The sequence below is a fragment of the Neodiprion fabricii genome, chromosome 5 (genome assembly GCF_021155785.1).
Source record: "Neodiprion fabricii isolate iyNeoFabr1 chromosome 5, iyNeoFabr1.1, whole genome shotgun sequence".
NCBI lineage: Eukaryota > Metazoa > Arthropoda > Insecta > Hymenoptera > Diprionidae > Neodiprion > Neodiprion fabricii.
Window position 1 is genome coordinate 2,993,837 of NC_060243.1, and position 24,337 is coordinate 3,018,173.

Genomic DNA, 24,337 nt, shown 5'->3' on the forward strand with positions numbered 1-24,337 from the left:
TGCGTCCGTTGCAGTACCGATGTGAGAAATAGAAGGCTGTGGATTTGACAAAAGTGTGGCGCCATATTGCCTGCTTGTGTTTGGTTGCCGTTGTGGCGCGTGGTCAAGAAAGAATTATTATCTCTCAACAGAGTCGCCATGTCCGATAATCAGGTGAGAGTAATTGTGAGAAACTAATCAAACCTCAAACCATAATTACAATTTCTTTATTTCTCTGCCAGACCAATTTTACCTCGCTTACAGTCAGCCCGCTATAACCTTTCCGTCTTTCAGGAACAGAAGCCCGAAGCCGGCCCAGGTGACGCGAATTCAGAGTATATCAAACTCAAAGTCGTAGGAAATGTGAGTATCATCACAGGATATAAAAATCTGGCTGTACAAACTATAAGGAAGACTTCTCTAACCTCATACTTGCAACAACGAATTAAATTTTGTTAAATTCTATTTTTTTCTCTTCCCCTCCACAGGACAGCAATGAAATTCACTTCAGAGTTAAGATGACCACACAAATGGGAAAGCTGAAAAAATCTTACAGCGATCGTGTGGTTAGTTCAATAAGTCTTAGGTTATCAATAGTTTTCGACAGTAATTATTTATAATTTAAGATACTTGGAAGAAAAATTTTTTTTGTTATCACGACATAACTTCCCCCTCTTGTTTATTGTTGGAATCCGAAGCAAAAACAGTAGTCGCCGTTAATCGATACTTGGCTACATTGTTTGCTAGAATCTAATCACAAATAATTGCAAGCTCTGTATAAATTTAGTCAAATTATTTAATTTCGCACTATCTTATCCCCAAGTTATGCCAAGTTTCTAATCTCTGAATCATCGATCAACATAGTAATTTATGATATAATTTTCCATCAGGGAGTTCCAATGACATCGCTCAGGTTTCTTTTTGATGGCAAGAGAATTAATGATGACGAAACGCCAAAGCAGGTACGCCATTTTGCCAAGATCTATTCTACTCATTATTTCAATTATATGATTTTTAACAACGTGTGTAAACACTGGGTCTCCTGGCGAACAGTAGTTTTCTGAATATCAATTTTTATAAACGTTACTTCTAAACTTTTGAGTCTATCAACTTTTGTATAATGTAGTTAACACTGAGAACACATCCTGAATCTTTTCCGATTTCTTAAAAACCTAGAATACTGAAAAAATGTACAGACAAAAGGTGTAAAAACAAATACGTATACCGAAGATTGAGACACTATAAGTTTCAATTTCACTTTCAACAGCAATGCGCAAAAATTTTACCTTTAAAACTGATTCAAATATTATATTTCAATATTCGTAGTGATTTTCAACATTTTTTCAGTTGGAAATGGAAAATGACGATGTCATTGAAGTCTATCAGGAGCAGACGGGTGGTCAGTACTGAAGGATCAAAAGGGAAAGGCCATGTAATTTGGTTTTAATATGTTTAAAGTGAAAGTGATTAACGTATAAAAAGAATGAATCTAAAAAAAACAAAAAAATGGACAAGATTAATGATATGCATATGTATGTTTAAAAAAATCATTTGTAATTTAATTTCAACAATTTACCCTCGATGTGCTGTTTTACATTCCTATAACATAATGACGGGTTGACGAATTCTGTTTATTAGCCTTGCTCTCGAGCTGCGCTCAATCGTCTACAAACAATCTCGTCTAACAGTGCGTGCAATTTGCGATTATTATCTTATCAGCGCATAGATGGGCAATTATACTGTCACAATGCTACTAACCATGATTTTTAAAACTATCTGTAGATAGCAATGCAATCATCGAATATCTGGTTTCGCGATTATAAATACGGTAGAACCTAGGTGTTGCGATATTGAACTTGCAAAATTGTCACACGTCAAATTAATTCACTACTATCCGCAATAAATCAATACTTGAAAATTTGTTTTCATATCTACTTGTCGATTTATCTAATTACCAGCTGAAGGCCTATGAAACGAATCTGAACTTCGAATTTTTGGCATTTTTCCCACAGATACCAGATTTAATGAAGTACATACAATATTTTTCGCCAAAATCACTGTTTTCGTACAATGATATAGTTTTCCTACAGAAAAAAACGTTGGTATTTATACTTGGTGAACTCACCATCCTTGAAATGTATTTTCACAAATTATATTCCAGAATACCAGAAATTCAATAATCAAAATGCATGAAAATAGTGTCGGGATTATTTAGTGCACAATAATAATGCCCTTAGAGAAATGAGAAAATAATTGTCAACTACACGTGCATTTATACTATATGAAGATTATGGTGATCTTGGAGTAACAATTTTCTATTATTACTAAATTTAGTTCAAGTATGCAAAGAAACGGTAAATTTACAAGTGTGTCAAAAGTAGAGAATTGGTTGCGAAGTCTATTTAGACTTTTCTGTACAAACTGACCACTAAATCCGCAGATTGTATTATTTTTGAATAAGTTGTACAATCATCACTAAAGTAGCATGCCAAATGATTAATTATTAGAACGTTAAAAACTATTGTCATTTCAATTAACATAATTATTCAATAAAGTTAGATTAGAAAAAAAATTTTACATTGCAAGCAAGGAAACCTTGTATCATTGTGTAACTGATTTTTCCCCCAGAGTGGTACTTATGTAACGTATGTGCATACATTAACCCAGTAACAAATAGGAAAAAGAAATGTATTTAGATGTAACATAACAGAACCCTGAATTGAAACTATCAATTTATACTAATAATTATATCGAATCACACTCCTGCAACGTAGTGCTACTGCATGTTCAGATATTCAAATGAAACTATACGTCAAAATAAAGTCTGAGATGTATTTTAACGAAATTACAGAACATTAAGGTAGGTAATTAAATGGTTCACCAATTTTCTAGTTTTTAACTACTCAGTATGACCACTAAACATCCGTCATAGAAATGATTCAACTATAAAATGATAGAATCCTGTTTTAATCACATTTTATCTGTGCAAAACTTATCATTTTGCTTTACGAACAACCGTGGTCAATATAACAGCAATAATCTCTTTGGACAATTAGAACTGAACTACATGAGAAAGACATTAGAAACTTCTTTAAGAACGATTTTTTAGAATAAGTCCTCTCAGTACATAGCCGATTGTAAGTAGAGATATCGTGAGAATGATTTGAATAAATGTTGAATAACTATGTATTAGTATCACGTTCATTCTCATGACATTATTATTATTATTATTATTATATCTAACAATAAAATAAGTAGTCTCTTCACTATGGTAGAATTGATTTTATTCGCTTATGTATTTTTATTATTTTTAACTACCAATACTCAATAATGATTATGCTTACACAATTAAATTTTGCCCAACATGTAACAACATGGCTATAAAATAATAGATCATGTATGTTATTTACACAAAGTAACGCAATGCGTAATTAATGAACACGGGATCCATATAAACAATCGATAAAACAAGTTCGGAATTGTAAAATCAACGGTGTTAGGAGGAGTGAAATATAGCGATATTGTTAATATTTTCAATCACGTTCATCGGTTTTTGCATAATTGATTTTTATTTTTGTATTGTTTTCTTCGTATTTTTAAATGTACATCTGACACCACTCTAAACTCTACTTGTTACTCATCTCGTTGATTATAAACATGGATATATTTTTACTTTCAAGAACCCATAAACCACATAAGACTTGTTTCCATGTTACAATCTGTCGAGGCATAGATGTTTGTTAACAATGTGTCGATTTACAAATTTTCCATCTTACTGTATATTTACGTTGCATCGGACAACAGATACATTCGTATATTTTTTCATTTATAAATTTCTTGTTCCCAATGCCTCTGTTGCAACCAAAGAATTAAATACAGAAGAAAAAAAATAAAACACCACATATCTTATTCGATACCCCTCTCAAGAGTAAGCGAAATGTTTCCTGCATTTTCAACTAGACAGTGGTAAGGATTAGAAATAGGGAATTTCGATATGACGACGAAAATAATTTCGCAATATTTTTCTCATTTTTCTCGGGTTGATGATAGATAAGTTTCCTTTACTTCAGGACTAGGTGCCTAATACTACATGAAAAGAAAGCTTCAACAGTCGGTATTCAAATCTTAAAGATGTACAAGTAATATGTATGTGGGTGAATAAATTACACCGTATCATATACACAGCCTATCATTATTAATATTATTATTACGCTTGTTAATAATATCATTATCACTATTATTGATGTTAGTATTCAACACGCAAATTTAAGTAACTGCCAAAACTTCCACACTTCAGTATTAATTATTCGTGAATAATCTTGAATATTCGTTCGCTATCTTCAACTGCTTTATACGAGCTGCCAACAAATTATTATCAATTCTAATATTAAATATTGTTACAGTAAATCGAATTTTAAATGAGGTCATCCTCAGTTCAACAATCGCGTTGCATTTTTCATCCTGGAATTGGGTTCTTTTGATGACTGATTAAAGATTGAATTTCTATCTATTAGTTGTCGCCAAGCAAAAACACTCAGTTCTTCAAATACTGAACTTGTTACAGCGACTTATAAATTATTCATTTAATTACTGCCGGCCTAACGCGACCACTAATAGCAGATACTACATAATTATTATGTTTTTTTTATTTGTTTTAAGTTTTTTTTTTTTTTTTTATTAAGACATTTTCATGTATATGTATGTATACTTAAATAAAATATACATTGTTTGACTTGGGACAATATAAACTTCCAATACAATTACTCAAGATCTATTAATATAAACAAATTTAGCCCAGCTCTTGTCATCGCGTCTTAATACTTTCGATAATTATTCTTATTTTTACTATTATTAATAATAATATTACTATTATGCCTAGTCGAAACATTGCTGCGTAATAAATATATTAACTATAAACTATCAGAGCAACGTGTTATTCCATAAAGCGTTATTATCATCATTGGCGAGGCATCGGATCACTCGTTACACATCAAAATCAAAATTGAAACAATATTAGGCATGTATTTCTGATGTGTTGTGTTGGATTATTGACTGTTGAATAATGTAACTAGTCATAACGCGTCACGATGCCATACCCAAGTTTTCTTTGTATGGTCAAATCTGTGAGCAATCCACTGCTGTTCCAATAGCTGGTATCTATCCTGACTCAGATATAAAGGTTTGCCTCGTCTGTAATCGCCAGGAAAAAATGTATTCGCATATTGTCGTTATCCAAGTATTCTATTCCTATATCTGATAATAATTTCGCACCATTGACCGTAAATGTAGGAAAAGTCAAGAAAATAACAGTACTCACTTCAGATCCCTATCCTCCTCATCAAACTCGTCGAGGTACAAAGAACCCCACAAACAGGCTCTTTTTCCTCGTATCACAATAACATACGTTGACGTAACAACCAGGTATATACCAGTCCCTCCGCCGCAGTCAACCGAGTGCTGAATTTTAAATAAAATTATTGGTTTCAACAGTTGTTTGTATGCACATTAATAACAGAATGCATGTGAATTTATCGTACCTTAACAGCCTCGCAAACGTTTTGTTGCTTGCAGCAATTTTGCTTAAGACAGACAATCGTTCCGCACAAAAGACATATGCTCGTTTCTTGGGGTACAGAGTGACACTGACGGCACTGCCGTTCGTGGTAATACTGTTGTACGAATAATAAGTTTCAAAATCAGTTATATTTCAATTAATGATAAGATGCTTCAGCAACTATTTTTATTGACGATAAATGTCTCGACTTGTTTTCTTACCGTGAAGATTTTTTCATACTCCCTTGGTAGATTTAGTAGCTTTGGAACCTGCCAGTATATATGTTGGGTGGTGATCAAGCTCCGGGCTGAGTCCACGCTTCGATTAACAAACGCATTAAATTGATCTAACCATAGCCGTGGGACAGCCATGCTTGCATCGCTGTCTTGCCAATTCAGTGCTACGGCCGAATTGAAGCATTCCCAGTCCATACCTTCTGTGACCAGCTCTAAATAGTAAACTAATCGAACAAACTCGGTTTGAGGGGTCCGAACCACAGGTAACGGCTGTTCATATAAATGATATCGTAGCAGAGCGGCTACCCGTAGAAAAGGCAGGCAGAGCTTTTGAACCTATACGCAAATAAAGCATGGTTGTTTTCGAGTTGCCAGTGAAAAAAAAATGCTACATGTCAATACTCGTGTTAAGATCCAGTATTAGTATCAAACTACTCTCTTACTTGAGGCTCCAACAATTGGATGTTGAATCTAGCAGAATGCATTAAAGTCGAACCACGCTGATAAAGCTCAGTATTACTAAAGTAGCTGACAACTGAGTAAAGAGCCTCTTCCAACGTGGTTGGAGCTCCTTGGCAAGCTCGGCCTCGCCTCAGCAGGGTACTTCTGTCCACGTGCGACAAGTTGTAACTAATTTGGATGATCACTTGGTAATAGAGGAGGTTGTAGACGACTTTTACCACACTGGAGAAATAAGCTGACGAAAAAAGATTACCATGTGACGTTGAATAAATAAATTAACAAGAAATTGGCAAAAATTCAATTTTAATTTTACGCAACGTACTCTGATCTAAGTGAAGAGGAAGTAACAATACGAATTGTATCAGAAGAGCTGTGGGGTCCCTGAGTAAAAGCGGAACTTCATTCTCAATTAGTGTCAAAGCAAGTGGAGCCGCTGGTTCAGGAAGGAGTCCCGAAAGTTGTTGCCAAGTTTGCCATACTGGCCAATTGGTTAATACTCTTGCGTGCATCGCGAGCACGTGAAGAAGGGCAACTGGAAAATAAATGTTATTACGTGTTAATTATTGCAAATGATTCACCGTTGAAAAGACAGATAATATTTTCACGTCTTAATTAATAAGACCCGTGCATTACCAATGCAATCCCGTTTTGGTGTGAGCGGTACAGACACTGCGGATGCTGTACACAAAGAGCCGCCTCTCTGGACCAATTCTATCTCAAAATTAGTCCGTGCTACAGAAGTAACGAAGAGAAACAAACTTTGGTGACTAGGTGTAGCGTTCCTTTGGTTATACCTTAAGTAAGTACTACTCGTCATATCTTCCATAGCCTTTCCCATAGCGACAGCTAAGTTCGAAGATATCTGAAAGTAATGAAACTAGATTTTGCTATACCTGATTGTAATACTCAGATGAATAAATATCATCGTTGCTCTTAAATTCTTACTGGATTTCGTTGTATTTCTTTGAGGAAGGAGTTAAGTTCTGTCAGAATAGCCATAGGAGAGGCATGCCGCGAACGGACAACGGCAGCGCACTCTCCGAGCTGTGGTGACAAGGGTAAGACTGAATTAGCCAATTGCCTACAGAGCGGGCAGAAATATTCTCCTCTATCGACAGCAAGATTTTGTTGACGGTGTTGACTTCTCAGCGATTCCAAGTAAGACTTAAGACAGTCCAGGTGCAAGTGATGCCCGCAAGTTTGAACGTGAACTCCGCCTTCCCAACCAATATTCACGGACAACAACCAGGATGGCTGGAGGGCCAGACAATCGTTAAATATAAACAAAGTGATATGTGTTGACTACAGGATAAAAGTATACCCTCAGAAGTTTCAACATAGAAAAAAAAAAACACAAATATCGAACTTACAGTGTCAAAGTCTCGATTCATCTCGGAGATCCTCTGCTCAAAATGTGCACTCCGGGTGTTACTTTTGGAAATGGGTGGATCTTCGTCTGACGTAGGAAGCACAAGTCGTTCAGGTTGTTGCCTTTCATGACTGATTACGCTTGTTGCCTGTATGATATATGTATTCAAGTAAATTGGGGTTCGTTTTCAGCTTTTTTGCGTATGAAGAATTGAGCACAATACTATCAGCAGCATAATTACCTGAACCAATACCACAAGACCCATTGGCTTGTCCTCGCTGCTGGCAGTTGTTTGATTGCATATTACACAGTCGTATTCTTTCTTACTAGCTAACTTTGTCGGCTCTTCCTGCTCGCTACAGTCCATGTTCGATACGCCAGCTTCGTCTGTATAATGTTAACGTCGCTTATTATCACAAATACTGTACACAAAACTTTTCAATTACTTCTTCACCTCCTTCACTCACCAGTCTCCATATTCGTTTCCATGAATTTCTTTTGCTGATCAAGGAAATCTGCCAAAACTTTTTCTTGTCTCTCTTTGGCTCTCCTACGTCTTTCCTCTCTCTCGCGATTTTCTTTTTCGCATTGTTCATCCTCATGCATACGAGGCCAAAGTCTATTTCTCGTTTCCGTAATATTTTCCTTGCATACAGGATCTAGATTTCCAATTTTATTCAAGAGTTGAGATATGAAAAATGGACCATCACCAATCCGAGATTCTCGCGGATGTATCCTCGCTGAGCTGCTACTGCTACTGCCGGCTTCATTATCAGTCGTCTGATTTAATTGTTCAGGATTATAGCTGTCCGGCACCCCTGACAACTGCGAATGCAGCCTAAGCAGCAACGAGATTATACTCTCCCCAACCTTGACTGTTTGAGGTTGAGAAGATCCAGACTATAAACAGGAAAGAGAGAAAAAAAAATCATGTAATACGACCTGTGAATGACTCCATGAATTTTTTTGCTGAAAATTCGATGAAAAAAGAAAAAACATCTATACTGTACAAAAGCTTCAATAATTTAGTTGACGTAGTCCATTTCTTTTACCTGAGGTTCTTTCCTCTTAAAATGATTATGAGGATTCAAAGTAGATGGGACAATTTCCGTCGACGTTACCCCTCTAATACTAAGTCCAGAATACATCATTGGTGTGGACACAATGTCGTTGCCAGGCATGACGGCAGGGCGTAGAGGTGTGGGAGGTAAAGCTGCTTGACCACCGATCGCACCTGTTGGCAAATAACTCATGTTCCAAATAATTTACTTCGTGGGTGTTGCCTAATTCTTCTTCACACGGACCTTTATCTTCGTAACGCACCCAAGAAATTACATTACCTTCGAAAATGAGCTAAAGAGAAGGTAAATACAAAGTATCCGCCAAAGCGAATACCAGACAGCCTAGTCAAGACGCATCCTTAGTCTACAACATCATGTAAGTTCATTGATTATTGGACATACCGTCGTCGGGTGTAAGACCAGGCTCGGAAAGAGCTACAGCCACAGTCATTATTTCATCGGTTGATTGTGGTAGAGCTCTCGGCGACGTTGGTACCAAATCATCATCACTGTTTGTACGAGATGCTAAAGCGACGATTCCGTCTTCAGGTACCATGCTGTATTCGCCTGAAGTATGTGTTAATTAGTTAGATTAATTACAGGAAATTTATTCCGAAATTCATCAGAAACTTATACTGAATATATTTCGATTTTTTTATTGTTCGTTTATTTTAATATCTCTTAATGAAACATTACCACCAGTGGATGGCAGAGCTTGTAGAGGGTATTGATCCATTGGAGGAGCTGCTTCCTCGTTATCCTCGGTAATATCTAATGGCGGCAATGCAAGAACTTCGTGTCGTTCATCGTGCAGCATTAAAGAAGTAGAGAGGTCTGTCACAGAGTCATGGATTTCCCACTCAAATTCACCTGTATCGTACATGGAAAAAAGATTTATTTTCGTCACAAGGGCAAAATGTGATAAAAGCAACACAAATAATAACAACTTGTTTTTACAGTACCCCAACACGCCAAGTTATGCTTGAGAAAAATACTTACTGTCAGAACTGTTAGACTCAGGCTCTTGGACTAGAGTTACACGAGGTATTATTGTCCTCAGATTTGCAGATAAACTATCTCCTTCATACCAGCCTGCTAAGTCCATGTCTTTTATTACACGAGATGCCCCTCCACCACTGTATCGACAAACTGGATTCGCCTGTGTAAGAATATCAGTGGATGTTGAAATTTTTACTGACTTTATCTGTCGCCCGTGTTGTTATATAAAAAATCATGTAAGTTAAAAAGTTGGATCACCAAATACTCACGGATTTTTCAGGAACTTCAGCGGTCATGACAGCCATTTCAAGTAAATAAATAGTCAAAGCCATGATGTGTTCGGAAACGTTGTGACCATTCACAGATTTGTACAGTACAATGAGGATCATTGCGTGGAAGACTCGAGAACGCAGGACAAGTCTCGGATCATCATAGTCGGAAGAAACAGGAGCAGGGTGACGGAATGGAGGCCACGGTGTTGCGCCACTCTTAAGTTGTCCAGTTTGTTTAACACTGTCAATTTGATTATTGAGCCATGTAGCTTAGTAAATGGACCACAGTAAAGCAAAGAGCCTGACGGTGATACTTACTATTCGGTAAATCTGTCCATAGACACTTGAAAATCTGTGCGATGTACAGCCCTGAGTAAAACGTGAAGAGGATCGAATAGCTCATCCCAAACGCGTGCTTTTGGTCCGTACATTCCCTGCTGCATATTTCCACTGGCTTCTAGACTGGGTGCTCTATATTGTGCAACCTGTGAGATAGAGGAGTAGATTTTTTTTTATCCAAAATTCATTTTTTGTAGAGAAGAAAATGACGGGGATACCTCAGCAAGGACGGTTTCGAACTCCCTATTAGCCGTAGTCCCACATCGTTCGGGCATAAGTTCCATAAGTTGACTGTGAGTTTTGTCACCTATGCATAGCAGGGTGACCATTTCTAGACAAGATAATTCAGGATCTGAAAGACCTGAAGTGAGATAAATTGCGGTCAATTACCAATTGAGTTCAGAATCCTGTGATATAAATACTAAGAGTGAGCGATTGTAAAAAAATCTTGCCTAAATTAGTGCGGACGCTAACAAGAGTCGCTAAAAATGTCAGGCAGCTTTCCAGCATGGGAGTATCGTGCTCTCCTTCTAAATACTCATTTTGTGGTGGGTGGTAAACGTTCAGGCTCATCCATTCGCGCACATGAAATCTGTGAAATGATGAAATAGATTGTGGCACGGATACGTAACTTGGTACATTAAGGATAGGTACAGATGTAAATTGTACAGTAACATGGTTGTTATAAGATGTAATACATTACTTGTCAATAACGGTTTTCAAAAAGACCTCAGGCTGCAATTTAATGGCACAGATTTGTAACAGATAAACGTCCGCGTCTACCATCGAATTGCAAAAGTTGCACTGTATATAAGTCATTGCTTGACCTCGTATTTGAACACCATTTCGCACCCATAATTTATTATGGATTTCATAAGAGGCCACCTGAAACAAGTAATGTAATTTTTATGCATTTGATTTACAAATCTCGGCGATGTGGGCTAGAGACAATTGCACTGTAGTGGAAAATATATTTAGAGATACTTCGGACAAATCTCGCAAAAACCTATTTGGCTCATGTAATTTTGCATGGTGGATGTGTACAGCTTGAGAAGTGAAAACATAACATATAAGTAGAGCAGTATTATGGATTCAACCACAATTTTTACTAATCTCAATCTCAAGGTGTTATTTATATCTGATTAATCTTGTGCGACTACTGACAAACGGAATGTGGGGTTTGGATGCTCATCCAGCAGTCGATAGTTAATCTATTATTATTGCAAATAATGCAGAAAACATGTTAATAGTATACCATCATTCATATAATTCCAATCAATTCGGTAAGTTTGATATGCAGGGGTAATAAATACATAAACTATTGCCTGCGTACCCACGTATATACAAGTAAAAACGCACATGCGAATTTCTCTCTACGCATAGTAAGTTTCGAAACCTCCTTCTTATTTACATCATACAGTCATACATTGGCTGCAGAGGTTTATAAAAATAATACTTCTTACATATCACTCGAAGATAAGATTTAACGACCTCTATGACATGTGTAACCGATTCAAGTGTCGTCACCTGTGATATGAACCGTCCATATAATTTTTATAGGAATAATAATAATATGTACCCTATACGTCAATGTGGGGAAACCCTTGTTTCTTTTTTCGTTGCCGATAAGCTAAATGGTTTATTTATTCAGATGTTGGGGCCCAAGCTGACAACAATTTTCATTGGTGGTCAAAACACGTTGTCCAGTTGGCAACCAATCAAAAATCATCACATAAGAGGGAAGCCCCCTATTTGCAGTAATTATCTGTGGTAGTGATAGATGCCGAGGCCGCATCTGCCATGGACAATAATTGTGGAGGCTTGTTAGGCTGAGTCTGCAGTTGATCCGAGTAAAAGTACGAGAGCAGATGTTCCGCAAACGGCTAAGTTCGCTTTATCTGCCATTTTGATAGAAGTCCATCTTCGCCGGCGTCCAAGCCAGCGTCGCTTACGGATTTTTACGCCAAAGGAGAAAGAACGGTGGAGCATCGCTGGCAGTCGTGCTTGCAAAACGAAGTCTAAATATCAATATCGAGTTAACCAGCAAATACTGGTTTATTTTTTCATTCGAAAGCTAGGGTAGTTAACCCCTAAATACAGGCCCAACCATGTGGTCAGTATTAACGAATCGTAACGCAGTGTTAACTTTAATTGCGTTCTGCGTCCATCTACTTTGCCAATGTGAAACATCGGCTGCGTCGGATACGGTGGGTTCCATTTCGAATGTGCTGCGATTCGGGAAAGAAATAATGAGCGACGTTTTTGAAATTATGGAGTTGTACCCCGACATCAGCAAAGACCGTTATGTAGGAAGTGATTTACTTATATCTGCGAGCCAGAAGCGAATAATGAAAAAAATCGCCGCCGTGTACCGTAGACTGGACGTTTTTGAAGAAAATTCAAGGATTCGTCTGGCGGTGAGAATAGACGGTCTTACTCGACAACTGCATCAACAGTCTCAGTTATCGTATTATCTCAGCGAATTAGATTCCCAGATAACCGATACATCAGAGCAATACGATGAATTCAAACTTTACGCCAATGCACCAGAAAAATTCGAAAAATTCACCCTGGAAAAATTTGCCGAATGGTGCGTATCACATGGCGACGGGATGTTGGTAATTCTCGAAAAAATTCACGCTCTTATTATACCACACAGACATGGATTCGGTACTCGGAAGCTTCTTGATCTTCTTGTAAACTATATGAAGGTGAGTTATAATTTACGCACACTACAACATTAACCGAACATTGTATAATACTTTTGGGAGATTAATATAGAAATGGTTTAATTTTATTAAATTACGATAAACTTTAAATTTTTTCGAGACTTGATGATATGCCAACTCGTTTTCAACGAGTACCTTACCGGGACTTTGTTCGTTGATAGGTGATCTATATCTATTTGTCCAAAGTACTAATGTATCAGGAAAAAAAGGGGGTAACATCTTTGTTGCTCATTTCGTATCATTAGCCGAATCGACGTATAACGTCTGTAACATAGATCGCAGTACAGAACAGACGCACCAGGATGTGCGACGATAAATTGAGAAGAGCTGTTATTAGTATGGACTTTGGTAACAGAATATTAACAACAAAAAGTAAACGAATTACAAGATAACATAAAAAAGCGGTAGTTTCATGTCTATAAAAAGTAAACCAGTTAAAATTTTACCAAGAATTTTAAGGAAAAAACAGATAATGAGTAGGAAACCACCCTCGACAAATTTTCTTCGTTTTGTGGTGAATGAAATGGAAAGCGTAATCACGTGACGTGATTTTTTGCACCCCAAAGTGTAAAATTCGATGGCACGTAGAAGCCGTGGTTTGCAGTCCGTAAATAGTTCGGTAGCGGCTGCAACCCCTACCACAATAAATTGGCGCGATATTTTGAAGAGCTGACGCTGCAACTCGGGCGTTTACGGCCAAATGAGTTCGGTGGATTAGTCCTGAACTGGACGCAGTGAACGGAACACGGCCTACCACAGTTGGTCGTCGAAGTGTGGAAACAGAGAGACGATTCAGCGCTGACGTGCTATCGAGTTAACGGCCTGACTCGATTCATCGTTGGGAGAAGCCGCCGGTGTCGCGTTAGTTCAAATCGCAAGTGTGCAAAGCTTTGCGATGAAGAGTACAATTGTAAAAAAGTGTAACGCGGTGCTATCTGCAAAAGTATTCTTTGTCATAAACGTATTACTACTTCGCTGCGCCAACGTGGGATCAACGCCGCTGACTATAGCACCTGTTTCGGGTGTTCTACAATTCGGGAAAGTGGTAGTGAACGAAGTAGTCGACTTGGTAGAATTATTCGGCGAAAATGCGGGAGAGGATTTCATTGATCATGATTTATATAAGAAGAAAAGCGAGAAGCGAATAATGAATAAAATTACCCAGCTATACCAAAGGCTGGAAAACTTTGAAGATAGCTCGAAAATGCATACTGCGGTAACTTTTGAAAATATTATTCGTCAAATACACCAACAGACTCAACTGACGAATCATCTTAACGAGTTGAACGCCCTGATATCTCGTACGTCATTGAATTACCACAAATTCAAACGTTTTGCAAGTGCACAAGATAAATTCGAAAGATTCACGTTGGAAAAATTTGTCGAATGGTGCGTCGCACCTCACGACGGGATTTTAGAAATACTTGAAAGAATTCACACTTTAATAGTACCGGATAAGCACGGATTTTCAAATCAAAATCTTATCGAGCTTCTTGTCAATAATTTGGAGGTAAGTAAATACATGCAGTTAATTCGGCATTTCCAGGATTTAGAAGTTACAAAATAATGACATGACAGACGGCGAACATTTTGTTTGAGGAAAAACCTAGGGAATCTTGGAAATAATATTCATTATCCGCTTTGAGATCTATCTGGCCAATAACAAAGTTCAATATTTACTATAGGCTAGTGAATAACGTTGCGCTGACGCATTTCAACCGCCGTTATTTTATTCTTCGAATCTTCGAAGGTTAAAACACGCTGAAGGATATCGCGTGAGCTCGTTTCACTTCCACACCGGGGGTAACCCATAATGTCGTTTGAAAAGTGAATACATGGATAATTTTCAAACGGAACAATGACTAATAGTAGGTAGCAGTTGAACCGAGCATGCGCCTCGCTACGTTCCAAACGTCGTACTCATGACGTATGAGTGCAGTGTTTAGTTATGGAATGAAGGGGCGACGAGAGAGAGAGAGAAAGAGCCATGAAAAACGAGAGGATGCACGTAGATATACGAACAAACACACAGATTCATTGAGGTGTGAGAGGCGGTACTGCTAAAGCGGACTTAAAAGTTCCCCTACCTCAAACCAAACTGAGGTCGACAACGAATATTCAGTACAGCTGGGACGTGGTGTGGATCGACACGTCTGACTCGCTGTAAAACGATACATACCTATACCTAACTATCTGTCTACCTACTTGCGAAACAAAAGTGTCACAGTCACACGGTTCAAGTATCGGAATATTTTTTTTTAATACTCAGTTTCTCAGTGTGTATCGACGTGAGTTTCTCTACTCGGCTGTCTGAATTGCGCATTTGTCACGTGATACGGTATAATTATTATCTCTTCCATCATTTCCTACACCCAGGCACGGCAAGTAAACAGGGTATCCCAACTGCACCGATTTGCCATTATCTTTTCGAAGTCCGCCCAATGCCAACACAATTATCTAGATATCCCAGAGACTATGGATGTTTAAGAGGGAAACTGTGCTGATCGAGGAATTTCGAACCGTCTGTAACTTGCAATTAGACTACATTCGTGAGAGGTTTTTACTTTTTACCGTGAATACGTCGACAGCGAAAAGGCTAAAGAAACTTTCGTTCTCAGAACTGATTCATACATAAATGCGAATGAGGTTACTCTATCTATGAATCACGATAGTCATTTTGAACGGTAAACTTGTGTTAGTTTCCCAAACTGAACTGTTATTTTCAAGTAAATTACGGTAAAACCTATGTCAACGCCATATACTTGACATGTTCCGCGGTAATTGGTTGCTTGTACGATTGCGGAAAACTCAGGTTGTCTCGGGTACGCAAAATTCAATATATAATTTTCCAACCATTCGCATTGTTTCTCCCTAGATTATGTCAAACGTCACCGACGTTCTACAATCCAAACCCTGTATTTAACATAATTTCTGCCGGCAGAAGAAAAGTACAGACAATCGTGACAACAAGTGGCGTTTAACGTTTCTGTTCCCTGTTGTTGAACGTTATGTATAGTGGTATTGACAATTCAACCAGATATTATCTCGGCGAACTACCGCGGCGTATAACGCAAACTGTATTCGTCACTGAAGTCTAGGGGGATAATAAATTGAACTCTAAATTGATTCCGCTAAAAATCGCAATGTTGCGCTTCTCTTTTTTTGTGTAATCGAAGTTTTAAGGGGGTGCCCTGGTGGATTTCGACGGTGGCATAAATATTTCCATATATCAAAGTCCACGTATCTCGCATCTGAAAAAGAGCCTTACAGTCCCATAGTATTCACAATGCTGAACAAAAACACTCCAATTGATTTTCATTTGGTGCAGAAATAAATAAATGACATGAATTCTACGAATTTGGTATTGCGATTTCTTAGAATCCGTGACATTTCTTTATTTCTGAGTCGAATAAAAATGTATTGGGGTGTCTTTTATTCAGAATTGTGAATATAATGGGACTGTAAGGCCTTTTTCGCGTTTAAGATACGTGGACTTCGATACATGGAGATGTATGTATACGATAATATCGAAATCGCCTAGGGCACCCCCTTAAGTATGCACCCACCTATCGCATCACTCATGTGCGTACTAATAGGACACATACTTGTTAGGTGATGTTATACGGCGGATAAAGGCGTTGGGGGGGTTACGCACAGCTGCGGGTGTTGGGATAAAAAAAATTGTCATTTGAGACGTGGGGGACACATGAGAAGAATACACGTGGTGTCGTATTGTCAGCATTTGGCACACGCACCTACGCCTTGCCTGTACTCTAAATAAGAATTAAACAAGCTCGACCGTTAATTGCCGCTTTCGTAATTACACGCGAATGTAACGTTCATATTGCACGTGCAATAATACATCAGTCTTTATTAAAGTTATTCACATTTTCAAATGATGATCACGATCTAGAAAAAAAAATAAATAATTTCTACCGAAAAACCATTCCAGATTGTAAAATAAATGGTATTTTCAACAAAATACTATCATTCAAACGAAATATCATCTATCTGTTTTCATTGTTGTTGTATTATGAAAAAAAAAATAAATTTAACAATGTCTCAGGACTTTACCAAACCAAATCGACTCCTGACAATTTTTATACAAATAACTGTAGTCATTCCATAGCGATAATGTAATTCTGAGTTTCGACGAAAGAACAGATAAACAAATACATGCTAGAGGATATGAAACATGATTACATACAGTGAATCATTTCAGCCAGGAGAGACTAGCAGAGTCTGGAAAAGAAATATGATATAAATAACTCCATAAACCTCTCACCACAAACTGAACTTGATAAACATTTCCTTTGTGAACATTGTTCGTTTTTACAACAGTGCATTAATAAAGGAAGAAAAAATCTCAATGAACGACCAGTGATGCAGTTTGAATGATTCTAACGATTGCTAAGATGGATGGCTACTTCAAGTTTTTTTTTTTATTGTCGCTGATCACTGCTGTCACTGCCATTGAAAATGGAATACAACTATCCAAGGTGGATGTCATAAGGCATGACTTGATGAAAGTAGAGTCCGATTTGGTACAAAGACTCAACATACCGTCAACTATGTACGACTCAGATATGCGGAAGAAATCTGTGGCTATGATAATTGAAGCTTACGCAAAGTTTGGGATTATTTTCGATGATGAGTTTCCAAACACGAGAGAAAAACATTTGGAACCCCTCCAATCGTTACACATTTGGGCAAGGGCTGAGAATATATTACGGAATATCGACGGACTGTATACAACATTCAGACGTCTTCAGCAAGCTTCGATTGAAAGTCATTTGCCAGTCGACGAAGAAACATGGAAAGATTTCTCAGAGACGATACTGTTCGATGCGAACGCCTCCATATTGACTGCGCTCTATCAAGTCTTTGATTTAATTGTTGATGAAAAACTTTATGCATCGGCCTATCAGGTACAGCGAAATACTAGAAATAGCTCATAAACAAGATGATCGATCCCTAATATTTGTAAAGTTGCGATCAATATATGAAAACAAACTTGGTGAATGAATATTTCAAACAGAAAAAAAAAAAAAATGATATTCACACATTGATTTTGCTAGGTTGGATATCAGGAGTAATAAGCCTCTATAATTGAACGATAAATATTAATTTTGATACTTTTGTTACAGGAAGGAGAGAGAACGATTTGCAATGACAATCAATCGCCGCAACAGTTGCTCTACAATTTGTACAACAGTATTGCAGTTACTGAGATCAAAGGATACACGATGATGCAGTTTTCATGGCTGTTGCTAAAGCTTTATAAAAATGGTAAACCGAGGAATGCTTTTTCTCGTGAAACAAAATTTAGGGAATTTCTGAAGGCCGAATAATCATGACCCTATTTTCAGGTAATTTTACCGAAGAGATACGGCTGACGAAAAGTAGGTACGAAGCTCGCATGGCAGAAACCTCACAGGCTATACAGACGGCAATGGCATTTGCATCTCCAGATTTGTGGAAATGTGATCCCCAACACAGAGGTCAGAAGACAATATATAATGTATTTTTCATTATTACATTGAAGGACCCGTGATAAGAAAATGATTAGCATATTTTTCACAGGACCAGAAACGAGCACTGAGTTGAATTGGTTTCTGCAGTCTTATATTGTGCATGAACTTGACTTAAATGAAAAAAATACATGTGGTCAAAACTGCGCATACTACAGTTATGCCGAAGTGAATTGCAACCCAAAAGATGCATATTGCAAGAAACAGCGGAAATGCAATGGAGCAGTATACAATTGCCAATTCATCGATTCTGACATGTGGATATGTCCAGCGGTTAGGTTTTTTTTACACTAGCCACATAATTGGATATTGAAAAAGATGGGAAAAGCTATTTTCACTGAAATGATACTTGCCTGTGAATACAGATTACTAATGCGTCCCACTAATCGAATGTTTGACTTTGTAGGAAACAAGTAGCAATCGAAGATACAATTATATAGAATATGAAAACGGTCGCGTATTGGGAGAAAAAGGAACGTGTTCTCAAGGCACAACCAAGGTGGATAGCTGGTGGAGATGGCTGTTTTGGCATTGCAGTTACTGCGTATGTTCTTGCGATGAACAGGACAGAGATTCAGACCGATTTTTCAACTTGCGCAAAGTCGTTGCAGACGTCGAATCTAATAAGTAAATATTCCCAAAATTCTTTCTTGGTGCTGCAGTGAAGATTTGTAAAAAGACAAATTGAATTCTGAAATTGAGTTCGTTTACTTTTTTAATTTTTAATTCTCTACTTTCTTTTGTTAACAAACAGAGTAATCACTGGAATTAAATTCGTGAAGGTCAACAAAATGATTCACATCCAAATTGAGCAGGGCCAGTTATTGGGAAGCGGAACAATTAGCAATGTCACAGAATGGAAGCCTGTGGAGTCGTACTCTATTTACAGTGATGGAGTAATTGAGGGAACAGATTTTCTGACATTATCTTGGCACCAGAGAGCTATCGATCTAGATGACCTGAAGGCTCCCCCAGGTCATCTGTTAACGGGTATGTTCTGTTAGATTGAATGGGAATAGTCAATGAGAGACGATTGAAATGTCACACAAGGCACTGAAGCAAAGTTAGATTTTCCAAACTTCTGAATTTTATCTATACAGTTTGAGGGCTCGCAATATTTTATTAAATTATTCTAATTGAATGGATTCATTTTTCTCGGTGGGGAATAAAAAAAAAAACCAGGTGTGAAGTTCAGGAAACTGGGTGCTCATATAAACCTGGAAATAATGACAACTCCGTTTAATTTCACTACTGGAATCCTAATAAAGCCGGATACACAGAGTATATGGCACGGAAACGACAATACCGATGCGACATGGGAAAATCCAAGGTACGAAATCCATAGTTCTTTATCGTAATGATCTTTCGTCTTTATAGAATTTCAAAATTTATAATGAAACGTCTACGTTTTCAGAACACTTCTGAAATTGGATAGACCAGATAAATCAACACGATCTCAAGCAGCATCGATACCAGATTCAAAACATGATCAATACATGATGTTCAGTCCGTCAGATTTGGATAAAGATGCGGGGCAAAGCACAGTACCATTTATTGATACGCAACCGGTTGCGCCATACCCGCGGGTCCCTATTGCAGGAGCTGGAATTTACCATAAGGGAAGACCAGGATTTGGTGGATACATTGCTCCGAAACTTAAAACGTACAACTTTGCGCCTCACTTACATTTTGAGCACTTTGTTTTCACCCCACTAATCAATAATAAGAGTAATGATGTGATAACACTACCACACATAAATTGAGATCAAATGCAGTACTAAAGTTTTGTATATTCGAGCAGAAAAACAAACGAATCTCGAAGACGCTTGCATAAAATCAAACTATCATTCACTATTATAAAGTATGGAATTTTCTGTAATGTAAAACCTCGTTATTCTATTTGTGTGTGTAACTATAATTAGTAGAGATTGGAATATACTTCCGTGAAAAACTGTTATTGCACTTTTAGTCACAACTCAAAGGTTGCCTGTGATTAATATAACATGTACCTCAACTCAAGTTGAGGAGAATAAATATACTCTTTTGCATTACGTAAAGATATAACTATTATAATCTACTTTATATACTTTGTAAAATCATAATAATTTGATTAAATGATGAAAAAGTAAAATGTTCAGTCACCGCTTTTTCACAGATTTCTAGAAAACCTTCCTGCTGATTTGTGGCCACTGAGTTACGATTTCACGTATTTTTCCAGCTCCCGCAAAGGTATTATCATAATTTGTTTTCAGTGACAAAATAATTCCCTAAGAAGAAGGAAAAAAAAAGGAAAAATGTTGACACTCACCTGAACTCGCAGCGGATGCATCATAATGAGGTGCAACATGTCGGTGGGAGGTAATAAATCGTGTAGAACAGCTCCCTGTTGCTGGACAGCTTGGCACATAAATACTGCGAAATATCTGTGAAGAGGCAGATGAAATGACACCTGCAGACTGTCACTCTGGAAACAAAAAAAAAGTTCATTAAGATTATATTACACTTAACTTGACAACAAATCGAGTAAGGATTATTCGTCACAAATATTTCAGAACAAACAGGTTCATCGTTGGTTAATAATAACTGACTCACCACGTTTGGATGGGTGTAATTTATGGCATCTAACCAGTCTTGTAAAGCTGTCAAACATACTGTAAGTACCCTGCGACTAAGCACCAGATTCTCTGGACCTCTTAGGTGAGACACAAGTGCCCACATTGGGTAAGCACTGGCTTCTAACTCTGCGCTGAACGCAGCATAGTAAGTATTTGGCTCAAATTCTACGTGCTCGTTCATCTCCCTTTGATTTACATTCATGCCTAAACATAAATACAATGTGTCAATACCAAAAATCCTTACAATAAACGCAACTATGACAGTGGATTAGTTGAAAACAATTTGATAAATCTTTCATCGGGAAAACGAATGCGAATGAATATTAAATGAAAATCGTATCTATTGATAAATATACCTTGAAACATAGACAGAAAGTCAAACCACATCTCAAGGAGACTATCGTCACTCATAAATCGCACAGCGACTGGCTTATGTGAGAGGACATTGTTCAAATCTGACACAAGTGGCCAATAACAATGCTCCTTCATCACTTGGCGTCCGCAGTCTACTACGTAGTGAAAATTTTTGTCTGGATCTGTAATTTTTCATACATTTAAAGTCCTGTTTATAATTATAAGAATGAAGTCAGTGTTTCAGTTGATAACTATCCATCAACTGGTTTCTCACAATGTTATGGAATAGTAAATTGAAGGAACTCTTACCATGTAACGTGTTCTGAATGAGGATTTTGCTCATCATGTATTTCAGACTGATCACCATCACATGTAATAATTTCAGTTGGTCTACCATGCGCAGAGCTAATTTCTCATTACTAAACAGCTAAAATGAAAAATGGAGAAATTTGTATGAAAACGAGAAATATATGTTCGACCTTAAAACGAACCGAAATAAATATAGACCATTGAATATGGTCGATATTAAGTAGCAGTGCAAGATTACCTGTACACTGATGTGTACGACTCGGTTGCTTAGAGTATCAGGATCTTGAGATCGCTCCAACATCATAGAAATTCGGCTGTAGTGTAGGACAAAAGCTCGAGTCAGAGCTTCTTTATAATCGGGATCAGGAAGCATGTTTAGCAAGAGGCAGACTAGTTTCTGGGGAAATTCATAAGCTACTGTCCAAAATACTAATTCTTCCAAAAACGTAGAATGCTTCAAATGTTCTTGAAGCGATGCACATTCTGAAATTTACAAGAATAAGATACAAATCGTATCACTTGATAAGTTTTTTGCCTCGCCCATACCCAAAATAAATTAATTTACCTTTGTATTCATCGGGTGGTTCAGGATTTGGCAATGACTTGACTGCATCTTGATAGATCTCATTACTATTGTGGCAGTAATTGTCGTACTCGGACTGACCAGAACTGCTAGAGGCAGCTGCAGCATCCATAAGATTGCGATATTTTTGAGGATTTGTCAGCGCAGATGTTATAACGTGGCGCATCAACGCTCCCATATTGTTGAGATCTAACAGCATTGTGAGATAAGCGTCAGCGTCTTGTATAGCTAGTCTATAATCATCGGGAGCCTTTACTTTGCTGAAAACATAGAGTGAAACCTAGGTTAAGTATAATCAGGTAGTAGAAGTTGGATTAAAGTGGGCTAGGATAACTATAGCCACAAAGGATCCTTAACAGTAGTTACAGTTCGTCAAAAATATTCTTATACAAACATACGAAGTAACGTACCAATTATCTCGCAGGTATTGTATAAGGCGTAGAATAATTCTAGGCATTATTGCTTCAGCGACACACATTAGATCTGATGGTGCAGCTACTTTATTGACCGCAGCTTTTGGTCCATGCTTATCACAAAATCTGAAACATCAACAGTTCATCATCGTAGTTAAGCTTATCACAGTAAGTATTAATTTATCATAATTATTATACATTTGAACATATTTAGTTAATAAAAACATGAAAAACTTACCCTGTTTCTTTCATTACTGATGTGTCACCGCAATCGCAGGCTCCTCCTGCTTGACTGAGAAACATGTTGAAGTCATGACGGTGATGATTACCTTTCTTGAAGCACTCCGTGCACAAAGACATACACGGGGAAATACCACAGGTACGACAACGATAGGCAACAAAATTGGGAGTCCATACAAGTCCACAGGTTGTAGCGTTGTCATAAATTCTCACTAAGGATGATAACGAGGGTCAAATATTGATCAGCAGTAACGAATGAAAGGAGAAAAATTCAAATCATGTAAGACTAAGCAGCTGATCCATGCAAAAGTCGAATTAAGTTCGAAGCTAATCTCTGACTATGCAATTACTCACCTGTGTTTGTAAATTCGTCAGGTGTTCTACCGCCAGCCATTAACCATTTGCACCAATCAATTGTTTCCCAGTCGTCGATAGCCTTGCTCGGTATGAGAAGAATATCAAGAAGTTCATTGAGGTAAGTCGGAGATCCGGAAGATGAGATGTTACTGTTAGTCGGATTGCTGCATTCGGCATGAATGTAAGCTGCAGCACCGCGTTTCCCTTTATTTATGAGGACCTGGGCCGAAGTATTGGAGGTCGAAGCCATGTTTCGGAATTTAATTTTTGGTGAATGGCAGGGGTTCGAATGACATATAATTGGTAAAAAGGAAGATGAAAGGTTATCTTTTTTAAATGGCTATGACGTGATCGAGGTGGCGATACGACGGGTCGTTGTACGCGTCTAACAGCTGATCGTTAAACTATTATGAAAATTTTCCCCAAATCGTATCGCGTGCGATTGGCTTCCTTTTTTATTGATATTTTACTATATTTGGGAAACCTTCCAAGTAAAATAGCCCTGTAAATCCAGGGATCCTCGACCACCTCCATATCAGCACGTATCTTCCGTAGAATATGTACCCCTCATCAATTTTGACAGCATCACGATTAGGAAAACTATGCAACATACACGTCTGGTAATGGCCTCTGCGTGCGGACGTTGTCTTTGTCAATTTCTATACACGAAATACACCCGAGCTCGAATGCCCTGGCGACGATTATTCTGAAAATCGGGCAAAATCACATTCACGGACCAGCAAAACCACCGAACCACCAATTATACCTGACCAATTACAACTATCGGTCGCCTCGAGTTCGTTCAGCCTTTAGTTATAATACTTAAACCAAGAAATTCAGCGTCAATAAATATCCGTATCAAAATAGAATTCTCTGCCGATAGAACAGAGACAGCAGTTAATACATCGCGGTACAACCGGTAACTGTGATCAGTT

General features: G+C 37.7%; 3 protein-coding genes across 9 annotated transcripts; 2 read left to right on the forward strand and 1 right to left on the reverse strand.

Annotated features, from left to right (window-relative positions):
• Positions 1–14: 14 nt before the first annotated feature.
• LOC124182264 (small ubiquitin-related modifier-like) lies at positions 15–1,561 on the forward strand. Of its 2 annotated transcripts, none has more exons than XM_046569264.1 (5): positions 15–153; positions 274–342; positions 468–545; positions 870–941; positions 1,327–1,561. In XM_046569264.1, exons 1-5 carry the CDS (start codon positions 139–141, stop codon positions 1,387–1,389), a joined length of 297 nt encoding a protein of 98 aa, XP_046425220.1. In that variant the 5' UTR covers positions 15–138; the 3' UTR covers positions 1,390–1,561. The 2 variants fall into 2 exon arrangements, with proteins under 2 accessions (XP_046425220.1, XP_046425221.1); XM_046569265.1 differs by having other exon boundaries at positions 280–342.
• Positions 1,562–1,995: 434 nt separating this feature from the next.
• Positions 1,996–24,202, reverse strand: LOC124182248 (E3 ubiquitin-protein ligase Ubr3). 2 transcript variants are annotated; one of them, XM_046569217.1, is made up of 29 exons: positions 23,400–24,202; positions 23,044–23,257; positions 22,803–22,931; positions 22,375–22,652; positions 22,048–22,292; positions 21,810–21,927; positions 21,503–21,682; positions 21,124–21,350; positions 20,840–20,995; positions 10,975–11,156; positions 10,724–10,863; positions 10,490–10,632; positions 10,251–10,417; positions 9,930–10,173; positions 9,661–9,820; positions 9,358–9,531; positions 9,064–9,228; positions 8,653–8,834; positions 8,068–8,500; positions 7,842–7,987; positions 7,602–7,748; positions 7,177–7,485; positions 6,865–7,108; positions 6,554–6,763; positions 6,213–6,466; positions 5,755–6,105; positions 5,517–5,648; positions 5,297–5,436; positions 1,996–5,169 (listed from the first exon to the last, which is right to left on the reverse strand). In XM_046569217.1, the coding sequence occupies exons 1-29, from the start codon at positions 23,650–23,652 to the stop codon at positions 5,052–5,054; spliced, it is 5,841 nt and encodes a 1,946-aa protein (XP_046425173.1). In that variant the 5' UTR covers positions 23,653–24,202; the 3' UTR covers positions 1,996–5,051. The 2 variants fall into 2 exon arrangements, with proteins under 2 accessions (XP_046425173.1, XP_046425174.1); XM_046569218.1 differs by having other exon boundaries at positions 6,865–7,093; positions 23,400–24,201.
• LOC124182252 lies at positions 12,105–20,668 on the forward strand. 5 transcript variants are annotated; one of them, XM_046569245.1, is made up of 9 exons: positions 15,109–15,381; positions 17,342–17,928; positions 18,148–18,289; positions 18,370–18,501; positions 18,584–18,804; positions 18,938–19,158; positions 19,286–19,521; positions 19,714–19,861; positions 19,946–20,668. In XM_046569245.1, the coding sequence occupies exons 2-9, from the start codon at positions 17,395–17,397 to the stop codon at positions 20,292–20,294; spliced, it is 1,983 nt and encodes a 660-aa protein (XP_046425201.1). In that variant the 5' UTR covers positions 15,109–15,381; positions 17,342–17,394; the 3' UTR covers positions 20,295–20,668. The 5 variants fall into 5 exon arrangements, with proteins under 5 accessions (XP_046425198.1, XP_046425197.1, XP_046425201.1 ...); XM_046569243.1 differs by having other exon boundaries at positions 15,109–15,338; positions 17,223–17,928; XM_046569244.1 differs by having other exon boundaries at positions 15,109–15,338.
• Positions 24,203–24,337: the final 135 nt, after the last annotated feature.

Bases quoted from the DNA above. Each gene is read 5' to 3' on its own strand.
- LOC124182264 (XM_046569264.1), top strand. The intron at 343-467 runs GTGAGTATCATC...TCCCCTCCACAG, and splicing joins AACTCAAAGTCGTAGGAAAT to GACAGCAATGAAATTCACTT. The intron at 546-869 runs GTTAGTTCAATA...ATTTTCCATCAG, and splicing joins AATCTTACAGCGATCGTGTG to GGAGTTCCAATGACATCGCT.
- LOC124182252 (XM_046569241.1), top strand. From the start codon at position 13,896: ATGAAGAGTACAATTGTAAAAAAGTGTAACGCGGTGCTATCTGCAAAA. The intron at 18,805-18,937 runs GTTAGGTTTTTT...TTGACTTTGTAG, and splicing joins ACATGTGGATATGTCCAGCG to GAAACAAGTAGCAATCGAAG. The intron at 19,159-19,285 runs GTAAATATTCCC...GTTAACAAACAG, and splicing joins GCAGACGTCGAATCTAATAA to AGTAATCACTGGAATTAAAT.
- LOC124182248 (XM_046569217.1), bottom strand. From the start codon at position 23,652: ATGGCTTCGACCTCCAATACTTCGGCCCAGGTCCTCATAAATAAAGGG. The intron at 9,821-9,929 runs GTGAGTATTTGG...ATTCTTACACAG, and splicing joins CTGAAGTTCCTGAAAAATCC to GCGAATCCAGTTTGTCGATA. The intron at 5,649-5,754 runs GTAAGAAAACAA...TTCGTACAACAG, and splicing joins AGTATGAAAAAATCTTCACG to TATTACCACGAACGGCAGTG.